Source organism: Rhopalosiphum padi, chromosome 4 (genome assembly GCF_020882245.1).
Source record: "Rhopalosiphum padi isolate XX-2018 chromosome 4, ASM2088224v1, whole genome shotgun sequence".
NCBI classification, from domain to species: domain Eukaryota; kingdom Metazoa; phylum Arthropoda; class Insecta; order Hemiptera; family Aphididae; genus Rhopalosiphum; species Rhopalosiphum padi.
The window spans coordinates 27,362,321-27,380,823 of NC_083600.1; the positions used below are offsets into that span (position 1 = coordinate 27,362,321).

The following is an 18,503-nucleotide window of genomic DNA, read 5'->3' on the forward strand; positions in this document are numbered from 1 at the left end:
AATCTTAATTATTTTGTAATAAATTAGTAAAAAGAAAATTAAATGTACCTTACAGTTACAATTTTTACTTCATTAAAATTGTTATACCAATTTACAAGTTTTATTAGTTATTATATTCAACATTTTTTATGCATGTTATTTTTATGCCTATTTTTTAAATTTTGCGTGCATAAATAAGTTTATATTCTAATTTTTTTTTTACATTAAAATATAGCTCTACTTGTAAGGCTAATTTTAATAGTCAGGCCGCAAGCCATTGTATCTCACTTTTTATTTAAAACGACGCAATTAGGTACTTACGTAGTTTTATATTATTATTTAATAGCCAATGCTATAGAAAACTCACCCAGATTTCACCAAACTGATTTTTTTAATCATTTTTTTAAATCAAAAAAAGATTTCTTAAATCATTTATATAAATTATATTCATAAAAAATATATTTATTAAGTATATATCTAATAAGCCCGAAAAAATATATTTATTTATATATTCACAAGAAGAAACATTATTCATTGTTTTTTATTTCACACTATATAACATTGTAATTTGTATGTACCTACTTCCCAGGAAATTATGTGTTATTAAAGATACCTATGTAAATATATTATGTAATGGTTTTTTATGTATTATAAAAAATTTAAAAAAGTTTATTTTAAAGATTGATCGATTAATCGTAATAAGTTAAGTCACGAGGTATAAACTAAATACATATTATGAGTTTGTATTATCGTGTTCATTATATGCGTAGTAAACCGCGCAATGTTTCTTATCCAATATTAATCGCGGGCTTAGATAAGGCCATTTTAATAAATAAAATTTAAGACAGTTCTAGATAGAATTATTTCGTATTTTTTTTTATATAAAATGATACGTATATTTGTCTGCCTTACTATAGTTACTATAGAAATTAAATTAAATAAAGTTCCATGCAAGAAAATTAGTTAACGAGTTGTGAAATCAAACTAAAATTATTTTCATTCACCATTGTATCTACCCGCCGTTTCTTTTTTATTTACACTAATTCCACCCCAGATTAATATTAAAACAATAAGAAATGTGTTCCATTATTATATGTCTCCTAGACGTATGAAATATTTTAGAAAATTGTAGTTGAAATTTAACAAGTATTTATATAATGTTGTATAATACTGTCGTAACAGTTTGATGAGAAGTTATTTTTGTGAGTACGAATGTTGGCCATACTTAAAAAAAAAAAGATCCATATTATCATATATTATGCAGTATATACCTACCAGTATCTATAGTGATGTACTGATGTAAATACATTTATTTAGTAAAAATTAATACATTTTATGCGGTACCGATATTCGGTTATTATTACATTAACAACATATATAAGACCGTTTTTTTCGTTTCGCCAAAAATCATCACGATATCCAAATACCCTATGATATCGTTTCAGCAGAAATGGTTTGTCGTCATTTAATAATAGTAGATAAAATATGTGAGGGATACTTCCCATCACCCGGGTGAGGAGGTATTGCTATTTTATTCGAGGGTAGAATGAAAACTCGACAGTTAACCGTTCAAATCTTCGCGATATGTAAATTACACGGAGAGAAAATCTCGGGACCCGAGGAGGGGGCACCTTTGGGGCCAAAAATATAATATTACACACTGTGTGGTGCATACCTTAGGCTAATCTATAAGTATAAATAACCAATAAGTAATTGCTTGTTTTACTCTTACAGTTTATGTGTTCTCAACTTCTGGCTTAAGGCCTAGCTGAATATGTGCGTTTATTACGTAGCAAGCACTGTCGGGGACCAGACTATACACATCACATCGACACGTATTGTTTACGAAGCAATATATTATAAAATTAATAACAAATCTATCGCGTACATAGAAAGCTGCGTGTCTCCGTTATTATTATGACCATATAATAATGTAATAGTATTGTACAGAAAAACGCTTTGCTCGCGCTGTGGGTACTTAATGGCGACACGGCCGGCGGTTTTGTGTAAAAAATTAATAATAATGAAAACACACACGCGCGCGTATCGTATAATATAATAGCTAATATCTTTATAACAGTATATATTTATGTATAATATTATGATATTATTTTCCGTACAACAATAATACACACGCCGTTTTTTCTCCGTCAGCACGCTGCCCGCCGGACACGGACGATCCCCACGATAAAAAAAACTATCTGCGGATGTATATATAGGTGTGCATACGCATATTATGTGATGTGCCGTACCTACATAATATTATTATAATGTGCCGCGACGACGAGACTTCGACACGAGACGATTGTTGAGTGAAGAGTGGGGGGGGGGAGAGTAGAGTGCGAGGGCTCATCGGGTCGTCGTCGTCGCGGTGTCGTGCCGTATCGGGACCGAAAATCAACTCGACGGTTCGCGCGGTAGGTCAACAGGAAGTAAAATCCTCAACGGCGTATAAATGTAGTATAATATGATAGGCCGTATTACATGTACGTTGTACGCAATGTGCAATACGTCGACCTACGTTGCGGCGGCGTTTTCACCCGTTGTATAGGTACACTTGGCGAAAATAAAAAGAAACACAGAGCACAACCTATGCTGCAGTCGTGCAACAACGAGCGGCGATATCTTCAGCCAGTGACTGCAGCCGCGCCATACTCCCATACTCCTTATATTCTCTTAAAGGCTATAGAAAAATAAATTGATATTTATACACACAAAACTGTGGTTACAAGTATAGGTACTCGTACACAACGTAGGTAATCACAAATCGGTTTTAAGATCCAATTAACGTAACCTTTGAAGAAGATTGATACCATCGGGAATTTCCTCTAAAATATTTGTGTTATAAAATAAAAATTAATAGTAATTATCCGTGTATAAAGTAATCTCGTATGATATTTTAATACGTATACAGCCGAATTCTTATCACTTTATCAGTAAGCGAATAATTAATGAAAACATTTTTTTTTTTTACTTAATAAATAATCTTATTATTTAAATATTAAAGTTTTGTGATAAAACTGTTTGAGAAACAACCCGATTAAAAATGCATTTGTGCACCTATAGTCATTTCACCGCTCAGAAAATACAAAACACGAGCGATAAAATAATTTTTTATGTGTATATTGACTTCACTTCCACGCAATATATTAGTGTACGTCTAAATCAAAACAAGTGTTCACTACTGTATATTAAGTTATGTAAAAAATAATGACTACGGGAATTTTATCGGTGTAGTTATATGGTCATGTGCAGCCGCGCCGGTCGTTCCTGGACACGTATGCAACGGGTTAAGTACACGTAAGTCGGGTGCACGAACAGTGATGGACATATTATACATATACGAGACAGCGGCGTGTGTTTAATCGTCATACTATTAACTTATTAAGTATTTACCTGTTGAAAACCAGATAATAAAAAAAAATTCTACCGTGTCCGAAGAAACGTGGTATAGTGTATAATGATATGTGGTATAAACAATAATATTTGGTAAACTCGATTAGGTCCATAAACGTGTAGTACCTACATAATGTACCTGCTGCACCGAGTATATTTAATCACTAAACCCTTCTGCGGGTTATTGCGCAACGACAACAACCGCGACTGGGCAATATTACGACTTGGGCCACAATAACGCGTATTATAATAACGCATAAACTTGTATAATATATTCGCGCGTTAGGTCGAGTCCAAGACGACGATAATAGACACCCATAACGGCAAATTGTTCCGCGATCGTCGGCCGTGCGACTATATGTAATAATCTTATATACCCATTCCCGTCCGACTTGTGTAATAATAATAATAATAATAATAACAATAATGATAATGATAATGGTATTATTATATTGTCTAGCGCTGGCGGTTCGCACGTCTGCGCCGACGGAAAAAATCCCCGACCGAGTAGTTAACACGGCGGACCCGGACGTGTCGGCGTCCATCGGGGCGGCCTGCCTGTATAGTTTACGGGTGCCAATAGAACGCAATGCAATCATCGGATATATGGGTATGTATCTCTACGTGCACACAACACTTTCGGTACGGAACGGTATTCGGTTACGCCGTTTCTAAACGGAAATGCGTGAACATCGTTATTATATGCCCACCCGTTTGACGTCCGGCAAAATATACGATAATTGTACAATAATAATATACTTTAGACTTGTGTCTTGTAAAATATATTTATGTATACTATATCATATATATATATGTGTGTGTGTGTGTATATAGTTAACGCGAAGGCCCAACCTGCTGCTGCTGCACAATCAACGATTTCGATATCGTTTCGCGGTCGTTAACAATAATTGTTTAGTTGTGCTGCGCCATGCAGACATAGTCGTACACGTTTTGTTTTATCATTATTATTTATTATTGTAGCGTGACATAACTGTAGAATTATAGGTAACGTCAAAGAGTTCGCTGGTCCGTCCGTTACCATAATAATATAATATAGGGTGATTCGTCGAGAAAATTGAATAAAAAAAGGGGTGGGAAATACGTAACTGGCTATTCTACTGTACATCATATGGGTGTCAAGTCTAACTCATCATTGATACAAGTAAAAACGGTTCTAAACGTGAGCCTTTATTACTAAATTCTATATATGTATATATAACCTGGCGAACGTTATGCACGCATATGGTCGCGAGTTCTTACCCGTTATTTCAATGAATAAAAATATAAGGTTTATTTTTCATTTAATGATCACATGCCCTCCAGCGGCTGCAAGTCCCTTAGCGAAATGTATAGTTTACAAAATTCATTTTCGCTGTTTTATTATAATTAGAAGTATTTTAAACTTTTTCAACTCTTTAGTAAAATGCTGACAATTATATCAATATATCACAACATTCACAACTATACAAGGTATATAATATAAATGTAATATTTTACATTTTTATCCAACGAAGAAATTGTTTTAACTATGGTCTATGAGAAAGCTTTACATATTTACAACAATAACAGTATATTTCAATTGTTATTACTTTATTAATACTATTATTGTTTTTAACATAAAAATGTTTAATTATTTCAAAACAATAGATAATAAAAATCTTTTGTTTATCAAAACTATACTATACTGAATAATTTTAATAATTAATTAGGTGTATTATGATTAAATTATTAATCGTTCGTATTCATTTGATCGGTCCCATTTCTCGTTGAAAAACTATTCCTTTGTTATAATATTATTTAATTTAGATTTATGTATTTATTATTATAATGAACCTTCCTAATAATATTATAAACTAAATATTTATTTATGACCTTCCATATACACTAATTTAACTATTATTATTATAATGCATTGTATACTCATATAATGATTATAGAAACTGTATGTTCTAGTGTTTTTTTAGATTTCTTTAATCTTACAATTGATTGATTGTATCATGTACTTGAAAAATATGATCAACAAAATGGCTATCTTAAAAATTTAATACCTAAACTAAACCACATAAAATTTATTTTTGAAAAAAATTTGAAACTTATTGCCATTAAATTATAATTTTCTAATTAATTACTTAAAAAAAAAACCATTTAAATTTATTTCTACAAAATTATCAACGGTAATTTTATATCATAGGTAATAATCGCTGAGAAATTACTTTTAGAAGACACAGGCTCTCGCTTTCCATTGAAGATCCAGGACCTTCATATTTCTAAACGTGGCCCTGATATTAATACCGATAGTTTAAGAAAAAAAATTATCTAAAAAATATCTCAAAAAAGGTGCTAAACTATCTATACTCTATAGTGTACCTAGTAATTCGCATATACGACATATTATTTCTCGATAAGACAAAAATAATGATGATGTTTAATCCTTTAATGTTTAACAGAATAAAATAAATACAATTTACGTAACTTTTCCATTGTATTATTATAATGTACATTTTCAGATGATACTTAATCGAAACATTAAATAATATACGATTTTATGAAGAGTAATCAAATAATACAAGATTCTAATTGGAGAATGTGAGTTGTGGTTGTATTGCTGCAGGTTAATGCGATGTAGGTACATTGTAAACTTTATAATCGTAGTCTAAGATAAGTAGGTTACTGCAGTTTAAAAATGTACCTAACTAAAAGATTAAAGAATAAAGAGATGTGTTTTCTGCAAATTTATTTCTAAATAAAGTATCCGGTATAGTGGCATATACCTACCTATACATATGTTATATTTCATACAACTTGACACATGATATTATTTAGTTTGGGTCATTATGCCTATTTCAAATTTTTAATTTATTTATTTATTAAAATAATAAATTAAGTCAGCCTATGGTTAACAATTTCTATGGAAATAGTCGCTTGAATAAATCTGAAAAATAACAGTTTTTTAAGTTAAATTTTAGAATATTTGGCAATTTTTGAATCATGGAATAATGATTTATTTATTTTTTAAGTAATATACATGTTATATAATATCGCAAACGTATTGCAACTTCGAATGTTTGCCAAACAATTCACTAAAAAATTGTTTTGACATATAGAATAATATGGAATTATTTAAACAAAGGTGTACTATTGATTAAAGCTAAAACTAGATTGGGCCACATTTTACACTTTATTATTAGAAAGTTTTTATTACTATTATTATTAATTTAGAACAATGATAGGCAATCTTAAATTGAACTCGCGGTCAAAATTTCTATCTATAAATGTACAATTAAAATTATGAACGATCAATATTATATTATTTATTATACTATAATAATCAATTAATCTTTTTATTTATTTTGTTTTTTTACTTAATTTCTGTACGAAATATATTCCAGTTAATTCCAATTAATAAAAAAAAAAACTGAAAAAATGTCTGTATATACCTAATATATTATATTTTAACAATGTATATATATACAACAATAAATACTTAATAAGACTTTTATCGTTTGCTATATAAGGTACATTCTATTTTTTTTTGTCAAATTTTTTTTGGCTTGACAGTTGACACTTTAAATAATACATGTCATTTTTAATTTTATTTTTTTTATAATCTTTTACTATAGAAGACATGATTATGTACGTGATACATATATATATAAATTTTATATACATAAATAGATTTTTTACTAAAATATTCTTATTAAATTTGTATACGGTAATTTATAGAATTCGTCAAAAATAAAAAAGGCAATAATTTCAACTTTTGTTATAGAATATCTTGTGACTGGAAATCTATGAAATTAATTCGAGTATTAACAGAAAAAACAACAATGGTCGATATGAAAAACTTTGAGCATCATATATGATGCTATAATACGAGACGTACAATCGAACACTTAACTGAAACGGAATGCATATTGTACGTTCTGACGCTCAACATACAATATACCTAATACAGAAACCAGCAGGAGAAAGCCTTGGACCAAACCCAAAAAATTCAAAACAATTATATGTTAAAATTGAATTCCTGGATGAGTCCAGATAACTGATGAATGTCAGCGATTCCGGAAAAAATAAAAATATTAAATAATCGTTGATATTATCATATTCGTTAATATCATAAAATAATATTATATTGTACTAGAATAAGAAACCGTAAAATAATTTTTGGTGATGGCCAAACTTATGATGTACTTGATCAAATTTTAAAAAACAGCATGATATAATCAAAATAATTTTATGTTGAACTGCGTATAACTATTGATTATATATTTATATATAATGTATAATACTATAGATAACCAATGGTATAACGTTTATATAATTATATTTACGCATATGGTCATATGCATATGAACAATTTGAAACTTATGTCTTCAAACGTCGATATATGTAGGTATATGTATTTAATAATAATGCATGTAACGAATATAAACAATATAATTACCTGGTTGACGGTCTTTGAACTAGATCCCGTTATTCGGGAGACTGCAAGAACTGAAACAAAAACAAAACAATATATAAGGTTACACTTCATTTTCAAACTTATTTTTAACGAAATATTTAACTATTATGTTTTTTCGTAATAGTTTGTTTTAATAAAATAAGAAATACTCTACAAATAATAAATATAACGTGTTTTTTTTTTTACTATCAATCGATTCTACAATAAAGATTTCCTAAAGACACCTAATATTCAGAAACAAATTAAATAATATCTCATATTATTGTACACATGAGTTATTACTTTATTGCAAATATAATATTTTTCAATATTGGTTTATACAATGGTCTTCAACTTCTGAGTGAAATATAAGCACAATATGGTAAGAATGACGTGATGTATAATAAAAACAAACAATAGACATACCTATAGGCTGTTGGTAATGATATTATATGTGTTGTATGAATTTGATTTTTTATTTGTAAGAGCATTTCGAAAACCAATAAGTGAAATTGAATTAATAGAATAAAATATGAATACTAAAATATATAAAAGTATAAGTATTTTGATTTTCAATTTTTCTTATTTTATACATTATATTTAACAAATATAGTTAACGCGTATTTACATATATAGTGAACTTCGAGGAATAATATTATTATACTATTTTATAATTATATATTCTTGAGAATAAATTTCTCATGTTTAAAATATTTGTAGAATTTGATTCCAAAATAAACTTGATTTAAAAAATATGTGAAAATTAATATATAAACCTTAATACGGAAAAACAAACATTTTTCCAAGAAAGTTGGAACGTCGATATTGCTACTCAGTATACTGTTTTATACTTTTTTATATGTCTATGAATTAAAACCCATTTTCCTAACCATTTTTCCATTATTACATCTCAATCTATATACGGGTCTGTGAAAACAAAAACAAACCTATTGATCGATAATATAACATTTTATCCTGTGCATATATAGATAGAGACATGCAATGCCACAGTGTACAGCAGTAGCAAGAATAAATTGCAAAATACATTCGTATTCAAAATGTTATCGTTTGTATTTGCTTGGTCCACAATCGTACTAACGTGCCTACGTAAGCTGTACAGTACTATTTTTTAAAAACGACCCCTTAAGGTTGTATTTAGCCATTTATTTAGTATATTATACATCCTTCGAATAATACAATATAATAATTGACTTACAAATTACTATTGTTCATTTGTTCCTGATAATAAAAGACGTCTGACAAAATAAACAAAATCACTAAACCGTACGATGAAAAAAATCATAATTATATACGATTGTAGGTTTAGTAATAATGATAAGTTTCAGCTAGAGTAATTAATTATTTTGACCGATATAATACATTAAAGTATAATATTATACAAGATATGATTTTTTTTTTTTTTTGGGGGGGGGGGGGGGCATTTACGAATCGTAATAAATAGCAAATATTGAATTCTTATCAAGGTTGTACATTTAAATAGCGTTTCCTGTTGGTTTATTGTAAACAATTATTTTGTTTTCAAGTCTTACATCTTCCTTTATATAGTAATTAAGTTAGTAGACTTATCTCACTATTATCTAATACCTATCACCTATGTATATGATATTATGTGATTTACATCTCAAATATTTGTTTTTAAATAAAATAACAATGGACAAGGTTTTAATTTTTGAATCACTGTCCAGTCGTTCAGTGTTCACCGTTGTGCGCGCATATGTGTGATTTTTAAATTTAAATAAAAAAAAATCAGTTTGTAATATTGTTGCACAACAATACAACATTCTTTTCGAGAATATCATTATATAGATTCGAAATAGATATTACTAAAATGTCGTGGTTCATATTTTGGTATATTCTATTATGCACCACCACGCGTATTCTCGAATTAATATAACGCATATGTTGATATATATATATATACAAATAAGCCAAGCCGGTACAACGTCTTGTATATTGTAATACATATTATTTCGTTTGTATTTGGAGACATTGCGGGTACGTCAGTACAAATATTCTATTAATGCACAATTAAATAGACGAGGCGTGTTCCTTTCCTTGCGTTTCATATTATACATAACATTATTATAAAGTGGGACATATATTGTGATATTATACACATGTGTACATACCTATATATAAAATATTTGATTTTTTTTTAAACCCACAAATGGCAAAATACTCAGTTTTTATGAAACACGTTCCGGTATACCTTTTGAATATATATATATAGAGGCGTTTATGTACGACTGCGGAATCGGGCACCTACCGGCTAGTATATATACCTATAGCACCTATATTATATTATGTTAAAACCACGGTCTCACATGATGTACCAATATTATTGTACATAGTTAAACTATATATACTGTGCACATGTAGTTATAACTGCACTTTATGACTCGTTTGGCCCGTGAATTCGGAGACCAAGTAAGTATTATATTATTGCATTTTATGTTTAGCTGTTTGGCAGAAAACAAATAATAAATGCTGACATTTATACGAAATTTGTGATGAATTTATAGCGTACAATTACAATATCACAAACATATAATTTCTAAAACGTAACGTCTTAGAAATTTTAGCATACCGAGTGCCAGAGACTACATAAACCTTATCTAATAATAACAATATTAATCTAATTTATAATAAATGAAACTTTTTGATAATCGTCGTATCTGATTTATCATCTACATAGTATCAGTGTTTACAATTATTCAGGGAAACCAGTAAAATCTTAGATATCATTAGATTTCCAACCCCAGTGTACTATTACAGTTCAAATTTGATGACTGTTTATTTTACAATGAACCCGAATTTCCTCTTATACTACACCGTACAGATGTCCACCGTACTATGGACCGAAGTATAGATAATAATCACACCTAACGAAAATGTGTCTCCAGGCCACATATTGAGTGTTATATTGTACCAGCCACCGAGTTCCTACAACGAACGCGTGGGTGAGTCGGCAAACGCAGTACAAACGTGAAATATTAATTGCGGGAAACAAATAGCCCGTGGATAGGTGGGTTGCATTGCGCAATAATTGTGTAACATTCTAATAATAATATATTATATTAATATTGTGCATTTTATTTTATTATTATTATTATCGTTTTTTTTTTTTTTTTGCGCCGAAAACAACAATAATTCCGGTTTGCATTCCGGTGTGCTGCGCGAATGCCGCAGACGACACGACGTGTTTCATATTATACCGAGCCACCGCCGCCGCATTGTGCGATAACTCCAAGAAGGCGGTCACAATTAATATACCGCCGCCGCCGCAGCCGCCGCAGCTTTCACTTGGTAAAAATAAAAACAAATAAATACACGGCGCAAAACAAAAAATATGATATTCAATCTCCCACTTGGCGCGGGCGGCAGGCCCAGATGACGTTCCTGCGCCGCCGTCGATGTCGTACAATAACAACAATAATCTCATAATATGTGCAGGTATGCTGTAACACGATAATAATATAAACGATGTGCATAATAATAGATGGACCCATCCTGCGTTTATACTTAGGCCGCTGTGTATATCACGTAAATCGAGATCTATATGTATATTTTCCACACCTCGAGTATCGCGATTATACGCGCGTACCTCCTATATACGATAATAATAATAATAAAAATAGCTATACAATATATTGCCGTATTATTATTCCGACAATCCGCTGAATGCACTTTTCTTCGTATTATTATTATTATTATTATTAATATTATACCGCTGCAACAGTCGTCGGGCAATGACTCGACGACGTAAGGAGCGCGACCGAAAATCATTTATTTATATATATATATATAGGTGGGTAACCGTACCTTCGCACAGTGAAATATTACATTATGTATAGAAAACATCGAGAACGCCAATGCTGGGAAATATTATAATAATGTATAATATATTATAACATAGGTATATTATATTGGATATCGGCGGGCGGCCACGAGTAAAAATAGTAAATACCTAATCGAACCATCGACGCGATAAATCATTGTCTAAACGATGGGACGTATAATAAATCGATAGAAAACCAATACGTCTTGTTCTGTATATAAACATTATATTATTATATTTTATGTAGGTACATATTTTTATTATAATTTTATAATAATACGTATAAAATAGTATATGACGTGTAATATTATGCTAACGAATATATAATGTAAGCATATAAATCATGTATATTACACTGGCGCAGTATTCACACAAAATAGAAAATATTACGCACATACAGACATTTTTCACCGCACAGTGTTATGACTTTATGAGTATATACTATTATATTTATACGGTTTATGGTAATTTTCAAACCGTACGCATAAATGGTATTATATGGTACCAATATAAAAATGATTCCAAAAAATAAATATTTCCAAATTTATAATATTTGTTTTTTATCATTTACTACAGAGATCATCAATGACTGCCCTGAAGACGAATTTTATCTGGCCCGCAGTCCACAGTCAAGAATTTTGTTTTTTTTTTTATGGTGAAAGAAATAAGGTTGTCTTTACTTTTAGTTTTATTTTTAATTTAGCGTTTACTTTTTGGTTTTCCCGAATTCTCAAGGTGATCCACTAAAATTATTAATTTAGCGATACCCAATCTACTATACAGAGTGAATGTAGGGCTATTTAACAAATTTAATATAGTAACTTTTGTAATGGAAGTCTGTTAAATAGTCTTGTTACACCTTATAATATAATATCCATTCAAAACAAAATTACGTGATGTCTAATATTGGTAATAAATATCACACAAACTCAGGGACACCGTTTAAGTATGGAAGAGTGTAAATTATTAACATATTATCGCATCGTTAATTTTATTTAAGTCAGTGATATATTCTTAATAATTTAAGAGTTTATTTTTGTCAACAAAAAAAATGGATCGATAGAAAAAAATTGGCTTTTTAAAACCCATATACATATATTACATATTTACCCTAATAAAAACCTAAGTCGACGCCCGCTATACACATCCTTTGTATTATATCACCGTTTCCGTAGGTAAGTTTAGGTTGGATTAGGTTAAGTTTTTAAAGTTTCATAAAATCAATGAATACCTAGGAAAACAAAATTAAAATATATGTTCTTGAGGAATAAAAGATTTCATCAGGTTCGTCAAGTTGTACCGTAAAAAGTTATAGTAATATATTATACCCATTGTTATCATTGATTAAATAATATTTACATTTTAGACATTATATTATAGGTTGACTGAAACACAAAGAAAACGTATCGGATCAATAAATGTCATTAAACATTAAATACCGTAGCTCATAATATTATTACAAAATACAAAGTATACCTCTTGATCGACCCTTTATAAATGGCTATATAATATGATATTTATGTTGAAAAAATACTCGCTTACTAATTTGTTGTCATGTTGTTTGTAAAATGTTTTTTTTATTATTAAGATCCAGGTCAACAAGTCGTATTTTTTAATTCAACTGTTTCAACGGACTTCGCTGACTGCAATAGGTTTTAGTGTTTTGTATTTCTGTAGAAATTCACATTGGGGTAAGATACGTATACAACATGTATTATCTATAAGTATATGTTTGTATGTATTCTAACTATATATAGTCAAGTATTACAGTTACAGTTACACTTGCTAAAAATCAACTGTATTATCAAGTATAATAGTTGATCGAATATTTAGTAGACGTTAAATCGATGTACAATGTATCGTATATAGGAACCATTGTGAGAACGAGAAATGTTTTTTAAAGGTTCAACTCGAATAAATTATACGCTAACAGAGATTGTATAAAAATGGGTACAATGTAAAGTAAATTGAAGCTTTCGATAATGAAGTCGATTCATTGGTATATATACGTAAAGAACAGTAACAATATAAGTACACGCGATTACTGTAGTCTTAATACGCGTATATTCGATCAATGTAACTATACGCTATGTATATTATATGATTAACGACCATTGCCTGAGCCATTGGATGAACCAACGTGGAAAATGTTCGACCAAACATAATATTATATTATTATAATATTGTTATTATTATACACAATGATCATGTAGTATTGTATATACTATATATACCTACACGTATCGGATATGTTTTGAGTGATCAAAGAAAATGCGTTTGCGGGGAACGGCCGAAACCGTCTTAGCAATAATAGACAAGACGAATTATTGCAGTTAAAATATACGTCGCCCGTTATTGGCAGTGTGGTGTACCTATATAAATAAATAAAAAAATAAATTTAAAAAAAAAACGAAAACCGGTGAAATCATTTCTGTTTTCATTGTCACGGATCTCTACAGGTGACAAGAAAATAATGACTCTACCCCTGGCTGAGTAACCAATAGCTCAGTCCACGGTAATCTAATTTGGACCGCGTTTAATTGAATGCAGTTAATGACTCGTGACGAGATGGCCGGTACGGTCAATGATATATATATATATATATATATATTATAATAATATATAGATAGTAGATACGTGTCGTTATTAACCGGCGACTAGGTGAAATCGACGATGCGCCGGCGACAACATATATCACAATAATATTATCATTTATCATTTAATATGTATGTAAACACAACTACAACACACTTTAAGACGATTCATATATTATTAGTTATTACAGTCTATGTACATATATTATATACAATAATATTGTCTATATGCACAGTATCGGACAAAATAATATATATTGAGATAACATGTTCGGACGCTATAGATCAGTGTTGGTTTTGAGAAGGGATTAGGAGCAAACGTCCTCCTCCCTCGTCATATAATTAATTCTATCTGATATGATTTAAATATTAAAAAATAATGATTTATGGATATTATTAAGCCTGTACATAATAAATATTATAAAAGTCTTAAAACATAACATAAATAAAACCTAAAAAATAAATCTTTCTCACTCGTATACATGTTCAGCAAGACACTCGTGTGACACACGCCGTGCACCTATTCCACTGATCAAAGTATACAACAAGACGCCACCTCCTCAATAATCCAATATAAACAGAAGAAGCGCTCAACCGACAAAACACTGAGAATATAATTACGTATTTTAAACATACACAGACCTTGATGAAAAAAAATCTAATTTAAACTTATACGTTAAAGTATAATATTTTTACTATAGGCTTATGACCTGTCATTGAAGAGCCTGTGTACCTATGCTAATAAATAAAAATAATAACGAAACGTAAGCGCGCTTGGACACTGGTCGGCAAAAGGATGAAAATAATCGTACGCTTGTTACGCGAGGGGAGGGGGGGGTCTTTTTATGGGCCCCCATCACGAAACTGTCAAAATCGCCACCTACTGCGCTGCGGATTGCCCAGGTATATTATAATTCATAATATTATTATATCGAGCAGGCGTCGTTTACGGTCGTTAATAATATTATTATTATCATAATATAGGTACGGCACAGATGCAACTAATCTACCTACTATATAATGTACATTATACAAATAATATAGTAAGGCGAATACTGAATATAACATAATAGTGCGTGGATCGGATTGGCCCGACGACTATATTATAATAATTATACCTCTACAGGTATAGTCGATGGTGCGTGCGTTTTTGTGACGAACGGCTATTAAGCGGCGACGACCTTGGCAGAAAGGAGATGCTACGGACCAGATAAAGCCCGATGGCTAGACGGTCGGTGAACACGATAGACGTTATTTTTAACACACGACCGACCGATTCCGCAATGTAAATTTTAATATAATTACTGTAATTGACTGCAGATTTTTACACGAGAATATATTATATTATTATATGTTATTCTACATATAAATCCAGGCAACGATGCATGTCACTCGGTCAACTGCGTTCACGTATGTATATGTGTGTGTTTGTGTGTGTGTGTGTGTGTGTGTGTAAATGTTATTTCGCGAGGAGATAATGTATCGAAAGGATGCGATCGGATTTGTATACATACAAACCAACCGTGCCAAGGTCGCGATCACTCGAGTCCGCATTGCAGACACAGACATACGATCGTCCTACGACGCATAACTCAATAATAGACGTATCATACGAGCTATACTCCAAGTACTCGTCATCATTTGATTTGTGATATTTTCGTACTCGGTCTACTCCGTAGCGTTTAAATCGATTGTGTGATTTTTAGAGTCGATTATGGGTTATAACTATAGGTACGTCGTTGTTTTTTTTTTCAATTTTAGAAAATATAAACCGCATAAAATAAAGAAATTATGTCTTATACCTAAATTTATAATAGTAGTTTGGATAATTTGATCACAATAAAAATATTCACGACGAATACACAAATGATTCATTAATACTGTCTGCGCGAAAGTTATAGTGAACGATATTTATTTAACTCCCGTTAAAACGAAAATAATATGATCTAAAGACGTAGAAAAAACACTGGTCATTTTATGATTATATTGTCGTTTAAAAAATATAATACTCATGCAATGACCTACTGCCGTATTTTGTATGACGAAAATGTTTTAATTAATAACCAACAGGTTGTACTAATTTTGTGCAATTAAAAAATGTTTATTTACTTTATTGTAGCTTCGCAGAAATATATATATACATTGTATAATATAAAATACGAGATTTACATTAAAACTACATGTAGGAGTATTATTGGTACGACGTTAAATCAATACATCAACAAAATTATATATAGGTACATAATACATCAACAAAATTATATATAGGTACATAATACATACAATATTATATATTCATCACTGTGCAACACGCGATTCCGTCATATCGTTTTTAAACAGTAAGAAATACATTTTTGAACGCATTTTTATGTACTGTATATTTCATGATTTTAATAGCATTTTTGCATTTATCCTGAGTTAATTTTTACAATTTTTAACGCATTCAAATTAGAACTCTATTTGTAAAATATCGGGTGATATAATATTATAATACGATTAAAGAACTTTTTTAAGCTGTCGCGTGGACAATGAAGAGAAAAAGAGAAATACGGTCTGAACTGCGAAGACGGTAATTATTTTCAATGGTCGATGTCGTTCAATAGGTGTTTTGTTGTGTTTTTCGAAAGTTTATTCGGGTAGACTAAACGGACAGACGGGACGACTTGACATTGATGTCGGCGGTGGCGTCCGCTGTGCAACTTTTTACAAATGAAATTAAAAATTCTCCTATTGTGTCCGATAATTGGATGAATTTCCGACGCGTTCTGTTCGTGTCTACCTTTTTTTTTTATCATTATACCCGTTTACTTTTATTTTCTTGTTTTTTTTTTTCCTTATTATTTATAATATTCTATTCCTATCATTATTACTTATTATTATTATTTTTTTTTCGTAAATTGTTTGTCCAGCAGACACCGGACGTTGTCCAAATTTGCAGAATTACCATATTATTAAGATCATTCGGGCCAATATCGCAAGTGAAAAAAAGACAGAAATACGCTTTTATATTATACCATTATATTACAGTGTCAAGCCTAACCTAACCCTCTAATCGAATCAAGCACAACTATTTCGTTAACTGATTTCAATGTTTTCTTTTTTCTTCTATTTCTACTTTTCTTGTATTATATACACATAACACATCTAAACTGTATAATCATTACGGTAATAATCGTGTCACTTTGAATTACCACAGCTGGTAGATAGATATGTACCCATATATTTAATATATTATACGTATGTCTATCGAGGGAACATCGAGGATGTCTGATAATGATATTTCTCAACAAAATCCATCAAAATAAATATTTAGAAAGGCTAATACTTTATGATCTATAGTTACGACGGTAGACGAACCATCGTTACAACGACAAGTAAAAACAATTTGTAATAATGACATAAAAACAAGAGATCTATCATTAAATCGAACATTAATAATTATAGTAGTAGATAACTACCTAAATAAATAATGAATAATGACTGTGGATATATTTAAAATTATAGTTATATGGAAAGAAAATAATGGCAATGAAGCACTTTAAATACATATAGTAAAATATGCGGGCATGAAATCGATTAATTGTCGAAATTCATGAATAAATTATGAAATCTAATTTTTTTAGAATTGAGGGAGTTAACCTTATTTATAATGGATGTAATTAGCTAGTTAAATAAATAAATCAATCATTACATTTTAAAAGTACGTTGTATATAATACAATTGTATTTTATTTTGTTAAACCTTCAATTACATAGATAATATATGAAATATTTAAAAAAAATTACAATCCTAATTAGATATTACTACATTTTTACAACATATTTTATACCGTGAGTATGACAAAACTAAATTAAAAATTATTATGTATCAATGCTTTTTCTTAAAACAAAAAAATTATATTTGGTTACACAGTTACACTTTATTTAATTAATTATAAGGCTAAGTAAATTTACAGAAATAGTTAACATTTTTTATTAGGTCTTCAATTTATTCTATGACACCATTAAAATTTAAAAAATACAAAATTATAAATAAATAGTACTTTAATAATATTAATAATTTTGAATTATTTTTGATGTGTACAATGAAATGGTATTTATAGAAAAAAACAAATAACAATATCCTAATCTGTTTGGAAAGTTGAAACAGCCCACAGTAAACGTCATAATAGATTGATCACTAGCGGTAAAAATTTAGGCTGACAAAGCAAATTTTGGTAGCTGTATAAGGTTAA

At 29.9% G+C, this 18,503-nt stretch overlaps 1 protein-coding gene across 2 annotated transcripts in view; it reads right to left on the minus strand.

Annotated features, from left to right (window-relative positions):
* LOC132928470 (mucin-2) overlaps positions 1-18,503 on the minus strand; it is a 48,693-nt gene that overhangs the window by 8,399 nt on the left and 21,791 nt on the right. For both annotated transcript variants that reach the window (XM_060993161.1, XM_060993162.1), the window contains exon 3: positions 7,820-7,869. In XM_060993161.1, the coding sequence (XP_060849144.1) occupies positions 7,820-7,869 (50 nt within the window). The remainder of the gene's footprint in view (positions 1-7,819; positions 7,870-18,503) is intronic.